Source organism: Trachemys scripta, chromosome 7, assembly GCF_013100865.1.
Source record: "Trachemys scripta elegans isolate TJP31775 chromosome 7, CAS_Tse_1.0, whole genome shotgun sequence".
NCBI classification, from domain to species: Eukaryota; Metazoa; Chordata; order Testudines; family Emydidae; genus Trachemys; species Trachemys scripta.
Window position 1 is genome coordinate 95,297,798 of NC_048304.1, and position 16,971 is coordinate 95,314,768.

At 41.5% G+C, this 16,971-nt stretch overlaps 1 protein-coding gene across 1 annotated transcript in view; it reads right to left on the reverse strand.

Annotated features, from left to right (window-relative positions):
* KIF11 (kinesin family member 11) overlaps nt 1-16,971 on the reverse strand; it is a gene marked incomplete in the record, with an annotated part of 46,309 nt that overhangs the window by 10,736 nt on the left and 18,602 nt on the right. Inside the window, 12 exon segments of the mRNA XM_034777458.1 lie at nt 455-662; nt 2,952-3,140; nt 4,742-4,829; nt 7,055-7,143; nt 7,837-7,932; nt 8,102-8,344; nt 9,756-9,846; nt 11,679-11,803; nt 11,901-12,086; nt 12,493-12,571; nt 12,652-12,749; nt 12,900-13,032. Coding sequence (XP_034633349.1) covers nt 455-662; nt 2,952-3,140; nt 4,742-4,829; nt 7,055-7,143; nt 7,837-7,932; nt 8,102-8,344; nt 9,756-9,846; nt 11,679-11,803; nt 11,901-12,086; nt 12,493-12,571; nt 12,652-12,749; nt 12,900-13,032 — 1,625 coding nt within the window.

Consider the following 16,971-nt stretch of genomic DNA (forward strand, 5'->3'; position numbering starts at 1 on the left):
GTATCAGAGGGGTAGCCGTGTTAGTCTGAATCTGTAAAAAGCAACAGAGGGTCCTGTGGCACCTTTAAGACTAACAGAAGTATTGGGAGCATAAGCTTTCGTGGGTAAGAACCTCACTTCTTCAGATGCAAGTGAAGAAGTGCATCTGAAGAAGTGAGGTTCTTACCCATGAAAGCTTATGCTCCCAATACTTCTGTTAGTCTTAAAGGTGCCACAGGACCCTCTGTTGCTTTTTACAGATTCAGACTAACACGGCTACCCCTCTGATACTTGTATGGGTATGATTACCCAACTTGGACTATCATTGGTGTGAAAAAATTCAGCTCTAGTATTTTAGGTAAAGCTGGTCCTTATGTAATGCCATATCAATTTTAGGAAAGTCTTTGGTATTTCTGCTGCATAGAATTCATGTAAGAAGTCAGAAGATAGACTGATATAAACTTGTTACACTTACCAACTAAATTAGTGTAAGATTCTATCATTTGTTGCTGTTTCAAACTGTTCTCATTAACAGAATCTTGTATTTTGCTAAACAGAGCATTCATTTGTCCTGCAAATCTGTGCTGGGCTTCTGCATTGTGTTGATCAACTACTTTTTTACGATCTAGTTTTGCATGGAGACCACACACATCTTTTGTTGTTTCTTCAACCGTATTAAGCAACTAAAATAAAATTTTAAAAAAAGTTACATTGTCAATCTTCAGATAAACCACTTCAGCCTCAAAACATAACTGAAGGGTATAGTATAGTCTTGTTTAACTTAGATAATGAAAACTTAAACATATTGTTTAAAGTAGGAGTTGCATCCCTAGAGAAGGGAAGCCAAGAGTTTGCATTAACATGCTTAGTATATCACTACAGTTAATTTCTTAATCCTTAAGAAAACTACGATCAGGTGCTCAGGCATTCAGAAAGTTGCAGATAAGACATTGTTTACTCATACCAACTTTGAAAAGAGACACATCAAGGCTTTAACATCCCAGTAACCATTGTCCCAAAAATAGGACAATAGGAAGCGAAGGAGCATGGTGGCATCCCCTCTTTGAAGTGTAAATACACGCTTCTGACATTTAGGTAGTTTCCCGCTACTTTTGTAGTGAATAATATAGAATTTGACAATGTAGTTTGCCTACCAATTACTCCTGCGGGCATTCTATGCCAAAAACTTTAAAATTCTGCACATTTTAAAATTCTGCAGATTTTATTTGTCAAATGTGGAGGCTTCAGCATGGCATTCGGGAGCACAGGCAACTGGCTGCACAGAGGTGGGAGATCACGGTGGAGCCCCCCCGGACACGGACTCATCAGTGAGGCTGCACCAAACCCTGACACAGCGCAAGGACCAGGCATTCCCCAGAAACATCCCAGGGCCCTGCCTCTCTGTGCCAGGAGCAGCAGGTGTGGGAAGGCAGGCTCAGCAAGGCAGCATCCATGTGTGGAGGGGCTTAGTGTGGGGGGATCCAGGTGTGGGTTGAGAGGGTTCTGTGTGGGGAAATCTAGATGCAGGCAGCTCAGTGGGGGATCTGGATGCACAGGGGCTTGTTGGGGGGGGTTCTGGGTGTAACGGTAATGAGACTCTGCAGGGTGGGGGGGTCCAAGTGAAGATTGTTGGGGCTCAGCAGGATGGGGTCTGGGGGAGGGATAAAGCTCAGTAGGGAGGTCTGGGTGTAGGGGACTTGGTGTGGGGGGGTGTCCAGATGCTGTGGGAGTGGGGATCCAGGTGCAGCTGGTTGGGGCTCAGTGGGGTGGGGATCCAGGTGCAGGGGGAGTGGGAGTTTCCTGAGTGCGGGGGGATGAGGCTCAGTGGAAGGGTCTGAGTATGTGGGTGTCTGGATGCATGGGGGTTGGGCTGATGGGGGATCAGCTTCCTGTACAGGAAACCCTCCCCCTGCAGCTGAGGTGTGATGGGTGCAGGAAGCAGGATTGGGGAGTTTGCAGAGCTTTTTGCAGCTGGGGGAGAAATCTGGGGGTGGGTCTGACCCGGCTCTGGATGTCAGGACTAGCAGAGTCTGGCGAAGAGTAGGAACCACCAGCCAGGTCTTCCCAAGTCCCACCTCCTGCCCCACAGTGATTTACTTCTCTTCCAGCTGCCCTGGGCACCCAAAACATACTGCTAGGAGGGTTGCATGACTGCTCTTGTGGCTTCCCTTTGCTTCCCCGACAGAAAGTCATTTTTCTTCAGGGAAGCAAAGAAATCTGTGTGGGACATAAATTCTGCGCATGCACAGTGGCCCAGAATTCCCCAGGAGTAGCCAATACAAATAAACCATCTCCATTTGTTACAAGAAAGAATATAGGTATAGAAGAGTTATGCTGGGTAAATATAGATACAGGATTTACCACTTTGAAGAAAAAGCAAACTTTTCTACAGCAAGTCACTGCTGTAAGAATTAAGAGCAGAACTAAGCATGAAGTTATCAGTATGCCCCAAAGTATAACAGTGGCACATAACACTATTTGGTGATCAGTTCACTCAGTTAGTACAACTTTACTGCAGACCTCCTCTATGAAGTGTTTGCACCCTAGTTCTCCCCCATAATTTTATGGGACAGTTTATCCCATTTAGGGCTGGAGGTCATCTCTCGAGTTGCCATGTAGAATAAGCATTTGCTGGTTCACCACATTCTGGGGTGATGCAGACTGGAAGACACTGGAGCTCAGAGCTTTTAGGGCAGGATGACTGAGGAAGGCAGCATGCTGATTAGTGAATAGTCAACCATCAAACTGTCACAAACAAACTTGCCATCTCAAGTGCTGTCCCCTCCCCATCACTGTGGAGTGGGTCAGTTCATAAGTCTGTTCCAGTCTTCAGTTTTAAGATCAGTTTGCAAGATACTGTACCAGTACAGTTTTCACAAGGCATTCCCTTAAAGATTAAGCATATTATCGATAGAATTGCTTATAGAGTATGGGAAGTTACACCTGTAATTAGTTATCAGAAATGCAATAACCTTGCTAGCAGTGCCATGCAGCTTTTCTTCAGTGCTCTCCAAAGCTGAAGCCACATATTCCTCCTCCACAAGTTGAATCTTGGTTTCTTGCAAGTTTTTCTGAGTGTCTTCCAGTTCTCTTGCCCTGATCTGCAGATTTGTTTTGCATTGTTCAAGCTCATTTTTATTAGCCATGAACAGCTCAGTGACCTAAAGTGCAATTGAAATAATGCAGTTAATGAGGAGATATTGCTTTTCAGAAATCTGAAGACCAACTTAGTCATACTTCCAAATCATATATTCATTAGGAAGAATATCTTCTCCCCCCAAAATGTGACTTATGCCAAATTATCAGATGACTGGTTAATTACAAATGCAGTCTCAGTGCTAAGCAGTATGTTTGATATTTGAGATCTTGTACACTAAACTTGAATGTCTCAAAACAAGTACCAATGACTTCTCCAAAACAAGAAAACAATTAATCACAAGGAAAAGTTCTGCAGAATAATTACATCCACTTAAGGTTCTCCCATTAAAATCAGCCTAGCCAAATACAAGGAGGAAAAAGATTCAATTAATATTACTTAATTTAGCTAAAGGCAAGACTTGTAACATCAACATTTGATAGCTTTGTAGTTCCAAATCTTGGAGAATAATGTTTCTTATTCTCAGATTTAGTTTATTGCACATGTGCAATGAAAAGTCACCTTTTCTCACACAAACCCTGAAAAGTAAATGCTAATCCATCCAGAAAAGAACATTTTAGAGTCCATTTTTTTGTTGAAAGTCCATCAGAGCAATTTTAAGCTAAGGCAAGCTTAAGACCCAAGTGTAATATTGCATTATGCTGTTACAAGTTACCAAAGTGCAAAGCCACACTTAGTAAGAAGTTAAGCATTGGGTTTCCCTTTCAAATAATTATTTTTGATTGGGAGGTTTGAAGTTTAGCTTCAGCTTCACAAAACTGACCAAGCACACTGACTAAGCTTCCTAAAGTACCATTGGTATACAAGCAGCCTTTGTTTAGACCTGGTCACAAAATGCCAGTTTGCTGGAACCAAAGTGTATTACAAAAGTGAGATTAGTTAGACCAACTTTTGTTGAATCTCAGACAGTGCACCATCAGAAAGCACCTTGTGGGCCAGGCAGGTTTTCCTTAGGAAACTTGTCTGGTTCCCTTCCAACTCACCTGGGCTTCAAGGGTCCACAGCTATAGGGCAGCCTCACCTTGCCTGGGCTTCCAGAATCTAGGATCCCAGCTACACACCAGGGAGCCATAAGAAATCTGACTTGACTGGGGTTCTCAGGACTTCCAGGCTACAAAAACGTGGAGTCAGGAGCCTGGAGGTCCTGGGACAGGCTGCCAGGATATATGCTCCAGGGCAGCTGCAAAACTGATGAGAATGTCAATTTCATTCAGCAGCTGCTAGTCTATTCTGTTTCAGAAACACCATGCATCTGCTTCTGAAATAATTCCCCTCCCCAGGATTTCCAGTTTGTCAAAAAATATAGAAAAAAAAAAACTGGTTTAGGTCCAAATTGGAAACCAAGTTTTGAAATCTCAATTTCTTGCAAACAAGAAATCCTGAGTTTCAGGCAGCTCTACCTTTGTTATTTTCTGACTGAACATATTAAATTATGCAAGAACTACAAACATCATCAGAAAGATTTAGATTTACAAGATGTAAACTCAGTGATCAGTTTGGAGTTTCTAAAAATATCACAACACCAAGCTCCTCCCTTTGATCTAGTTGTCCTCCCCACCCCAACTTCTTGTTTGCAGACGAGTATTGTTAAAAGACTTCACTTACTCTTTTCACTTCTTCCTCCATGGCACTAATTTTCTCAATATACTCTGCAATTTGTTCTTCTTGAACTGTCACTTTTCCATTAAGAGCTCTAAAACAATAAGTGTAACATGATTGATTTAATAGTTACCTAATGGCTCTCATGCGGCATGGTTATTTTAATGGTACTTTTTATCCTGGTTTCCATATAAACTTTAGAATCATAGACTCGTACCACTGGAAGGGACCTCAAGAGGGCATCTAGTCCAGTCCACTGCACTCATGGCAGGGCTAAGTATTAAGACCATCCATGACAGCTGTTTGTCTAACCTGCTTTTAAAAATCTCCAATGATGGAGATTACACAGTCTTCCTAGGCAATTTATTCCAGTGCTTAACCACCCTGATAGTTAGGAAGTTTTTCCTAATGTCCGACCTAAACTGCCTTTGCTGCAGTTTAACCCATTGCTTCTTGTCCTCTCCTTAGATGTTCGTGAGAATAATTTTTCTCTCCCTCCTCCTTGTATCAACCTTTTATGTACTTGAAAACTGTTATGTCTCCTCTCAGTCTTCTCTTCTCTAGACTAAACAAACGCAATTTTTTCAATCTTCTCAGAGGTCATATTTTCTAGACCTTTAATAATTTTTGTTGTTCTTCTCTGGACTTTCTCCAATTTGTCCACATCTTTCCTCAAATGTGGCACCCAGAACTGGACACAATACTCCAGCTGAGACCTAATCAGCGTGGAGTAGAGCAGAATTACTTCTCATGTCTTGTTTACAACACTCCTGCTAATACATCCATAATAAGTATTATTCATTCAAATGCAACAATGATTGATGCCAGTTTGATTTAGACAGTATAATGTAAAAGAAGAACCTTGTGTTTCTTCCTTCAGATGCACTATTTATTGACCAATGCACTCACAGGTATTCTGATGCAGATAAGAATTTAGAGCTGAGGTCCCCAAACTGTGGGGCATGCCCCCCTAGGTAGGCGCAGAGGAACATTTGAGGGCCTGGATGTATATAAATCTCTGCATTAAGCATCTTCACATAACTTTCATATGATTTTGTATTACGCCTCTATTTTCATAGAACTTTGTATCAGATCCTTATATTAAAAAACTTTGTATTGAGCCTTGGTATAATGTAAAAAAAAAAAAAAAAAGTCTTTTTGCTAGGAGTAGAAGAAGATCTCCCCCTCCCCCCGTCTTTAATCAATTGCCCTGTTGAATGAATGAGGAAGGCATGGAAGGCAAGCACCTCCAGATAGCTGCAACCTTTGGAAAGGGGATGGAAGCCAAACCCAAGAATAATAAAACGTGTCAAGTGGGGTCACTGAAGAAGAGCCGACATATTGACGGCCTTGGGGGTTAGAAGCAAGCACCTTCTTTTGAAAACACCCTCTTTGAACAGCATTGGGACAACACCCAGAAAAAAGCAGCACAAAGGACCAACGGACACAGATACAGATTTTAAATATGGTATAGATTTGCATGAGAGGGAAGCTGCTATAAATGTGAGGTGTCTTACAGAGGACCCTGGTTCTCATCTTGTCAACATAGGAGCATCAATCTGGATCAGCAGAAGCCCGGCTCCACCCCTCCCCCATCTAACTCACCTGGCCAGTGAAGTTAAGGGGAGCAACTAATTGGAAAACAACAAACAAGACGGAGTGTCCTTGTGTGTGTCTTTGAATGCATGAGTGTAATATATATCATATGTATATGATAAAGTGTTAAAACATACATGTATTCCCAATAAATGTGGCGCTTTGCCTTATTCCCCCTGAAAAGATCCTGTGCAGTACTTTAAGTACAACATGGGGCAGCCTCCACGGGGGGTGGAGAGGGAGCAGCACCCAGCCGCCACCTGCCTCCAGCCGTGGCCCTGGCTCCACCCCCCTCCTCAGCTCCACCCCTGCCCCCAGCCTCAGCTCCTGGCCACAGCTCCATTCCCGAAGCCGAGGCTGGGACCGGGAGCAGAGCCGCACCCGGCCATGGGCCCAGCTGCGGCTCTGCTTTGCTCCCGCCCTCAGCCCGGGCTGTGCTCCCAGCCCCAATTGCACCTGTGGCCCCAGTCTCAGCCCTCACATCCCGCTCCCAGAGCCTCGGGCCCTGCTCCCGGCCCTGGTGGGCACAGACAGGGGTAATTGGGCGGGGGAGGGAGGAGGGGTGTTGCAACCCTGAAAATTTTGGGGACCACTAGTTTAGAGAGACTGACTTTGTACTAAACGCAGTTCTTACAGCTACAAATGCGCCTATAAATTATGTTACATTTGAGGATGTAGTTGCCATGCTTGACACACAGGGTTTTGCAATAGTTAAGGACTCACTCATAGTTTTCAGCAGAAATGTAGATTCCATTTTTCTCTCGAGCAGCAGCAAGATCTCGTTTCAGGCGTTCAATCTCCTCTGTATATTCCTGTAACAAAAATGATCTGTAAAAGACCGAAGATTCCAGTTTGATGAATTACATTTCTCCTTTGATTTTGAGTTAGCAGGTGGCTGTTACGCTCTAAGATGTTACACATGCCCTTAAGAAAAATTTTATACGGAAGGTAAAATAATGTTTTAAGTGTTAGCACTGTTTGTTTCACATCTTGAAAGCAGTTACAGCATTGCAGAACCTCTCATTAAATACATTTGATTAAATGTAAAGCGATAGTGCTCAACAGTAAAATATAACTAGGCAGTGTCTAACATCTTAAAATAACCACCTATAAAGTTCCCTTACTAAGGGTCAATTTTATCTGACATGCTGTGTTATTTGTCAAACCTTAACGGACTGATCCACTGTATGGGAGACTGGGATGCTTGTGTCCAAGTTGAGGCACCTATTGTGTTAATATTTTGCCAAATTGTAGTTGCTACCATATGAACAGGTGTCCACCTCAAAAGCTGTAACCAGTACCCTGATTGGCAATTTCAGCAAAAGGGCCAAAAGCTGAATCAGTAGGGAGATTCAATCCTTAAGGCTGAACACCCCACTCATCACTAAAGTGGTGCCTACAGGACAGGGTGAAATAGTAACATTGCTAAGGCTCAGCAATTTGGCTGGCCTGACAGAAATCAGTTTAAGTAACCTTTAATTTGTGAAAGCATACTGGAAAGTTACCTTAATGAGAGCTTTTTTGGTCAGCTTCTGGTTAACTTCAGGCTTATTCATGATATTCTTTGCTCTATGTGCATATTCTAGAGTGCTCAAAGTCTCCTGTATAAAAGTACAAAGACAGACATATGACCTCTAGATGAAGGTTTAAGATTTCAGTACTTCATCTGAACTTGTGTATAATTTACAGACTGCTGGAATAAGTATCCCATTAACAACAACGTAAAAATGGATCAGCTTGCACAAAAGGTAGGCAGGGTCAAGTCTTTACCTCAAGATTTACAGATGCAGGAGAAACTGTGGCAATTATAGATGTTTTTGTACGCCCTCCAAGAGAATCCTGCAGGATTCTAGTGAGTTTAGATTCCCTGTATGGAATATGTGGGGTTCTTTCTACAAGAGCAGTAATTACTCTCCCCAGAGTAAGCAGAGACTGATTGATATTTCCAGCTTCACGAGCTCTTTTGTCAACTGCTCCAGAACGACCAATGTTTTCACTTCCTGCAAGATCAACCTGAAAGGAGAAAAAAATGAAATCTGGAACAACTCCTATCTTGTAAAGCTGAAGATAAAGAATAATTCCCAAAATATCAATATGCCACCATGTGTACAACCTAGCTTCCCTAAGACTTAGGAGTGTCTATTGTATATTCTTCTCAATGGCTTCATAAAAACATAAGATCTGCCACACTGGGTCAGACCAACGGTCCATCTTTCTCCAACAGTGGCCTGTACCAGGGCTTTAGGGTGGCAATTATGAATAAGAAAATTATGGCATGATCCACCCCATCTTCTACTCCTGGCTTCTGGTAGTCAGAGGTTTAGGATGACCCCAAGTATGGGATTGTGTCCCTGACCATCTTGGCTAATAGCCCTTGTTGGACCCATCCTCCAAAAAAGAACTGGATAATTCATGAACCCAGTTATACTTTTGGCAACCACAACATCCATGGCAATGAGTTTCACATGTTAGTCGTGCATTGTATTAAAAAAAAACAAAAAACAAAAACCCTTCCTCTTGTTTGTATTAAACCTGCTGCCTATAAATTTATACACGTAACCTGTTTTTTAATTGTATGAAATACACCTCAATCTGTTGCTTGGTTACAGGCCCATGCAGTCCAATCTGGTAAAGCTGGTTCCCCTAGGCTACAGCCAGCAGAGTTGTCCTATAGTGCTTCCATTTGAATAGAAGACCATCCAGATTAATGACTCCAGATTGCTCTCTATTGTTAGTCCTCTGCTGGGTGCAAGTATTTCTCCTGACACCTCCTGGAATACCAGTCCAAGATGAAGGCACAAAGATATTTACAGTCAAAATAGCATTCACAAAACAAAACTGAATTTGGTATAGTTACATACAGACATATACTAATCAGTCACACCCACCACTTATTTATGCAGGACACAAAAATGCATGGTCTAACAACATAGGGCCAGATTTTTAAGAAGGTACAAACACACCTAGAAGGATTTTCAAAAGTATATCTAAGGCTATGTCTAGACCGCCTACCTTGCAGCGGCACCCTGTGCTACTACAGCGGCGCCACTGTAAGATATGCAGTGTAGCTGCTCTTTGCAGGCAGGAGAGAGCTATCCTGCCAGCAAAATAAGACCACCCCCAACGAGAGGAAGTAGCTTTGTCAGTGGGATATCATCTCCCACTGACAAAGCACTATCCACACTGGCGCTTTTTGTCATTAAAACTTTTGTCAGTCAGAGGTTATTTTTTTCCCCACACACCCCTGACCGACAAAAGTATTAACAAAAGTGCAGTGTAGACATAGCCTAAGTGCCTCTCCTATGAATTAATGTCAGTTGTTCAATTGAGACTGTTGAGACGAGGCAAAGCTTTATTTTCTTCTAGTTTGTTATTCTAGGATTGTCACCTTCATAGAACTCTAGAGTTTAATGCAGATACTTACCAAGTTTAGTTTCCCAATTTTAACAAGCTCTTCTCCGTCTATTGTAGTTTCTTTCATGTGTATGGTGACTGAAAACACAGAGTGTGAACGACTGCAAAATAAGTCAGTCAGTTTAAAACAGACATCCCAATAAAAACAACTTTTCTTCTTTTTGCAAGACAATCACTGATGAAGTGCTACTGAGGTCAGTGGACTTGTACCAGGGATAAGTTTGGCTCATTGATTTTTATAGATGGGCATTTTTCTAATACATCATATTATTTTACTAGGCACGCTTCTAAATAGGCCTTTTAAAAATGAGATCCTCTGAAAGGCACTAATGTATCAGAAAATTCAGCCCAATGTTTAGGTTTCAGGAAAAAAAAATTATGAAGACATAAAAGCAATAAACTCTACAAATATTTTTATATACAACTTATGGAAGCTTTAAAAAAAGAAAACGAACATGCCCTATAGTGTTTGTAACCAATGCACTAGGTACACAAAGGTACACTATAGGAGAATCTGAAAAGTATTTTTATTGTCCAAGCTATGTAAATACAAGCAAGCAGTATTCAGTGATAAAAATTGAAAACTCGGTTTTTATCCAAGACATTTGTAGAGCTTAGGACTTATTTTTAGCTTGACAGTATCCCATTTACAAGTCTCACCACCATTGTGACATTGGTAATAACACTGGAGACACCACTAATATGCAGATGCTTCTGACTGAAAACATATAGATTTCACAATGCATAGAAACAACACACAAGCAGAACAAAAATTATAATCCTATAACCAATTGAAACTATGGAAAATTTAGACAAAGTAATTATCCTGATGCCCTTATCTGAGTTAGAGCAGGTTGATATTCTTACAAAGTAGCAGCAGCCAAACAAGATCAGAATATCTTACATCTCTTTGATAACGAGGTCTCTAGTGCCCCAACTTGCTATTACATTGAATCGCTATTGGCTCAGACATCCTCCCTTGCTGACAGAAGGGTGGTTAGAGAGAAGGAAAGAAAGGCCTATCAGCTAAGTGACTACAGCACACCATAAGTATGTGATCTCTGTAGGTATATTTACACTACAAACACTGTATCTGCATAGCTACATTGCTGTAGCTATGTCAGCATAACCCTGCAGCATAGACACATTCTACATTGGTGGAAGGGGTTTCCCCCAATCTATGTAGGAACTCCACCTCTCCGAATGATGGCAGCTACATCAACTAAATTGTTCTTCCATTAGCATAGCTGCGTCAACACAGAGTTAGGTCAGAATAGCGAAATAAGGTCAGGGGTATGGATTTTTCATGCCTCTGACCATCATAGCTATATCAACCAGCCCTATGTTCCAGAGGGAATTTGTTTCAGTTCACATTAGTACATATAACACTTTTCATTCACTTACTCCTAAGGCAATCAGGCTTTTTGTTTGTCTTTTGCCTAGCCAGGCATTTGTCACAAAGCTTCAAAAGCTAAACTTAGTACTTGAGTTACTATTAAGTTGTTGTTCTAGGTACCATATTGAGGAATGTTCTTTTCCCCTTATGCATCTTGGCAGAGGTCTGGTAGCATTCTGGTGCTTGTGTTAACTGGACATCATGAGTGAGTGAGGAGGCCTAGTTTAGAAACAGCATGCTGCCCCTCAAAAAGAGCTGCCTATGCACATGACTCCACAAGCACTGCCTGCCTGTGTCTTCCAAAGGCAGAATACTTCCAGGTGTGCCTGTGTTGTGCTGCATTCTCCACACCCTGCAGGATGATAGAGATGTGATTTACAAAGCTACAGTAGAGCCCTAATCTTGAGAGCCTAAACTAATATGGGGACCACAAGCTCAAGCAGGGTTCAGTGTAATTTCAAAAATCTTTGACTGTTTTGGTCACACCAGGTTTGTTACATCAAAAATATTACATCTTATAAGAGGAAAGTTTTGTACCTAGAGTATGCATTCATGTAAGTAGCTGCAGTTGTTCTTTTCGCTGCTCCTCTTTCCAAAATCTGATACACTTCATCCTTGTTGTGCACAGTTATTTCTTCCAATCCTTTGATAATCACACCCCTCTGTCAAGACGGGAGTTTGTTACACATCTTTTTTGTTACACATCTTTATTTAGTCATTCCAAGAGCCCCACTTAAGTTTTAGAATTCAGATTTGTACCTTGTTACGGGGGTCATCAAACATTTGCAGTCTCTCCCCTACATCAGGAGAGGGATTCAAAAGATCAAAAAGCTCCTCATTGTAGATTTCCAATAGGGATACTTTCACAGAAAATTCTGTACCGTTGTCTGAAAGTTTTTCAAATATTTGATGCAACGTACGGGGGATTATACCAGCTAGTGGATCCTATAATTAAAGCACAGATGAGTTTATGAAATACCAGTGCCAAGAGAAGACCAAAGGGACAGTGAGCATAAAGAGGACAATTAAGTTTAGGGAAATCAACATAACTTGTTTTAAAGATGAGAGTCTGACACAAATAGACCATTTTTCATAGGATAATTTTCAGAGCTTGCAGACAGGTTTGAAACAAAATCAGGTTTATCTAAGAGCATATTCATAATTTTAAAAAAGAAGATGTTTAATGGTAAACTCTTAATGTTAGAGTAGGTGAATCTGAAATGAGAGCTTCAGAGTACTTGCAAGAGACTAGTTCCAACCAAGTTTTAATTAGCTACAGCTAGCCTTCTGCAATATACTCACATTGAATTACAACTCAGCTAACGAGCTTTTAATAGGAGGTCAGATTTACCTCTTCCCATGTATATTCTTCATTAGGTGATCTCTCCCCTTCCATTGTGAAGGTTTTTCCTGTACCAGTTTGGCCATAGCTGTGTGGCAGAATTTGAAGATTAAAAGTATATACTTGAAACTGAAGTTACAGGTTAAGAAAGTAGTTTGGGGCACTTACGCAAACACGGTACAGTTGTATCCCATAATAACTTCATCCAAAATAGGACAGACAACATTCCGGTAAACCTCAATTTGTTTTGCTTGAGCTCCGAAGACCTGTTGAGGCAAAGTCAGTAGATCACATTTAGCTACACTCTGATGTACTATGTGCTAATCTCAAGTGATGAAACAACTCCATGATTGATTATTTAGAGGGAAATTTTTTCTAGTAGACATCTAGAAGTCAGTGATTCAAAGAAGCGTTACCATATCAAACGTGTAAGTCTTCCTTGCCGTCTTATCGGTTACTCCTCCAGTACGGACGCTAACTTCCTTTCTTGTATAGTCACAATCTACAACAGCATGGGAGTTTGCTTTGCGCTCCGACACATTAAAGGGCCTAAAAGACAAGATTTAAGAATACATCTTTCTCATCAACAAGGATACGAATCAGGTTTGGCTAAGTGGTGCTTGTATTTTGGTTTAAAAATCCAAAAGCAGCATACCGCTTGCGCAGTATAAACAGCAAAATGTACTTCCTTAATCTAGGGGAAGTTTCCTCCATTTAACTTCAAACCACTAAAGAGTGTACTTGATGGATATCTGGCATGTTTGCAGCTATTTTGCAATGTTTGTGCATGCATTTTCAACAAGTTTATTGCATCTAGAACACAGGAGAAACACATACAATAACTAATGTGAACTAAAAAAGTGAAGTTTTATTTAGACTTGTCAGTTTGTCTAATAATATGCCAAATTATATTTCACTAAGGGTTAAATATACTGCATAATTCTTATTGTAAACATCTTTATAAGAAAATCTTGAATGTAGCGTGATCCACCACGGATCCCTAGCAATACATCTAGTCAGTCATTGTGACTTCTCAGCAGTGGTCATCATCCAGAGTTTGAAGAAAAAGCCCAATCTCCTACAAAGCCCGTGCCCAATTGTGTAGTGTTCTCACATGGAGCTGTGAAGGAAAGAATTTCTTCTTGAATAGGTTATACCCTAAAGCACACATTTTTATTAACCTTGTGAATACCCTTTCACTTAGACCAAAGACCAGGAAACAATTTGGTTAGCTAAAATGGCAATGGAAGAAGTTGCCCAACGTGGTTATACAGTAGCTAAACTTCTACTAAAGTTGGTTTGATATGGGGGATAGATTAAGTTTCTCATTGGACTGATTGCTTGAGTACAGTTGAGAAAAGAGGGACTCAACTCCATCCCATGTTGATGGCCTTGGGGCAAAGCCTATCTCACCCAATTTTTAAGGCACCATGTAAATTTACAATGCTTATAAATAGAGCAGTAGATATCACCAGAACCATTTGAATGCGGATACGTTACTGCTATTATGAAAACCTACTCACAAGCATTAACAAAAAACAAAGCAAAAGGGCTTTCCAGATATTTGAAGGAGAGGAGAGTTGTTTAAGGGATTTTTGGGAAGTTCGATAGAAATAGGATTTGTCATTTAATGAGTTGCTGTCTTCAAAGGACAGGAGCTACTATAAAGTCCTGGAATGGAGTTCAGTCCAAGGGACTAGGTTGCTATAGAGATGTCCAGAACTGTGTGAATAACCCTAATACTAGACTTATGGAACCAGTTAATATTTGCAATATATACTGATGTTTAGCAAGAAGGAGGCAGAATGGAGTTTTTGTCTGTTAGTTTGTTGTGTGCTTGCTTGCCCTGTACCTGCTTGATTGAAGTTTACAGTGTAGTCTCTTTTGGGGGCTGTGTGCTGCGCCAAGCAGCCTGCTAGCTAGGCTGAGAGCTAACTAATGAGGTTCTAACCTGCTATCCTTTGATCCCCAGTCCCTTGACAAGGGGGCATGGCTAATTCAGGGCAGACAGGGGTTTAAAAAGACAGCTCCTAAGCAACCAGAGGAGCTAACAAACAGCAGAAACAAACAGGATAGTTTTGAGAAGGAGCTTGAGAGCCATATACACCCAACACCCCCACCCCCAACTCCCTCACACACACACACACACACACATTTTAGGTCAATAATGCCCCCCAAAAAACAAAACCAAACCCCTGAAAGAGTAAAAATAATGCAGGCAGAAGTCCAGTGGCAGAGTCGGGGCTATCAAGTTTATTACACTGAATGCAGCATGTAAGATTAGCTGCCTTGTGGGCAGGTGCCATATGTATGCCTTTGGAGCAAGCAACTCACACCCCTCAGAGACGGAGTATGGGCTCTTAAGACCACAGTGGCTGAACTGGAGGAGCTAAGGAAAATAGAGGTACATAGATGAGACTTTCAGGGACACAGTAGAGTAGTCCCCCACCCCTGTGGTGTGAAAGCCTCTGCTGTTGAAGAGCATGAACATCTCAGAGAAGGCAAACATCAAGCTGGAGCAAAGGGAAACAATCCCATAGTTTTCAGAGTAGCAGCCGTGTTAGTCTGTATCCTCAAAAAGAACAGGAGTACTGGTGGCACCTTAGAGACTAACAAATTTATTAGAGCATAAGCTTTCATGGGCTACAACCCACTTCTTCGGATGCATATAGAGTGAAACATATATTGAGGAGATATATATACACACATACAGAGAGCATGAACAGGTGGGAGTTGTCTTACCAACTCTGAGAGGCCAATTAAGTAGGAGAAAAAAAACTTTTGAAGTGATAGTTCATAGTTGGGACCTTCCTTCCAGATGTTCTGGTATCCTCTCGCAGTGACGAGAAGGAACCCCATTTATTAGGAAGAGACAGGCAATAGTAATAGAGGACTCAATTATTAGAAATCTAGATAGTTGGGTTTGAGAAGACCGGAAGAACCGCATGGTGAATTGCTAGTCAGGTGCAAAGGTTGGAGACCCCTCAAGATATCTAGATGTATGTGCAATGCTGGGGAGGAGCCAGTGGTTATGGTACATGTAGGTACCAGAGACATAGCAAATGGTAGGAAAAAGGTCCTAGTGCAGGGTTCTCACAACAAATTTTTTGGTGGCCGCTCTGACAATTTTCCCTAAAATACTTTAACAACTTTGGGGAAAACAAGTCCAAATCATTATAATTTATTTATGTAGGGGTTTTGTGTCTCCGGGGGGGGTGGGGGGGCAGGGCCCAACCATTGTTGGTGGCCCTGGGGGAGGGGCTGCTACTCCCCTCCTCAATCACCTCCCAGGAGGCTGTGGCCACATTTGAGAAACTGTCCTATTGGCCAAATTTAAGATACTATTTAAAAAGATTGAGATCCAAGGCCTCCATGGTAACATTCTCTGAAATGCTTCCACTTCCATATGCAGGGCCAGTTAAGACAGGCAGAACTGCAGGGTTTCAACTTATGGAAGAGATGATGGCGTTAGGAGGAGGGATATAGGTTATTAGGGAACTTTTGGGGAAAGGAGGAGCCTATACAGGAAGGATGGGCTCCAACTAAACCAAAATGAACCAGACTGCTGGCATGTAAAAATAAAAAGGTCAGAGGAATTTTTGAACTGAGGGATGGGGGAAAGCAGCACACAGTTCAGACAGACATTCCTGAGGGGAGGATTTATTAAAAGGGATACTCTATTCCCTGGAAAAGAGAAGAGGATAGAAGTTGATAAAGTGCCAGTGGGAACTGAAAAAGAAACAGTCAAATGAAAGAGTCCCATGTAGTCATCACAAAGACAGACAATTAAATATTGAGAATTTTTACAAGCATTTTTACTTGTTGCCAGGGGATGTCATGAAAGCCCAAAGAGTAAATGGGTTTAAAAAAGAATTGGATAAATTCATGGCTCACTGTGACTATTAGCCAAGATGGTCAAGGATGCAACCTCAGGCTCTGGATAGCCTTAAGCCTTAAATTTGTTAGTCTCTAAGGTGCCACAAATACTCCTGTTCCTTAAGCCTCTGACTGTCAGAAGCTGGTACTGAGTGACAGGGGATGGATCACTCATTAATTGACCTGTTCTGTTCATTCTCTCTGAAGCATCTGGCAGTGACCACTGTCAGAAGACAGGTTATTGAGCTAGATGGACCGTTGGTCTGACCTAATATGGCTATTTTTATATTATATTCTTAATAATCCAATGCTCACTGAAATCAGGAAGGGAAGTGGCACACTTGAATCTTGCCCCCAAACAGGCAACTTCAAAAAAAGCTATACTCATGTTTTGGAATATCCTTAGATTACATGACCCTCAAACCACCAGCAGCACCACATATAGTTTTAGGTCAAAATCTCATTGAGAGTCTCATTAAGTGTTTGTTTGCTAATCATAATCAGAAATTAATAAAAAACCTCTTCAAAAACATCCTCTGAACCCATTATTTCATAAAGTGAGAATACAAACACTAGTTTGGCCTTGCCTACACTCATAAATAGCCCCACTCC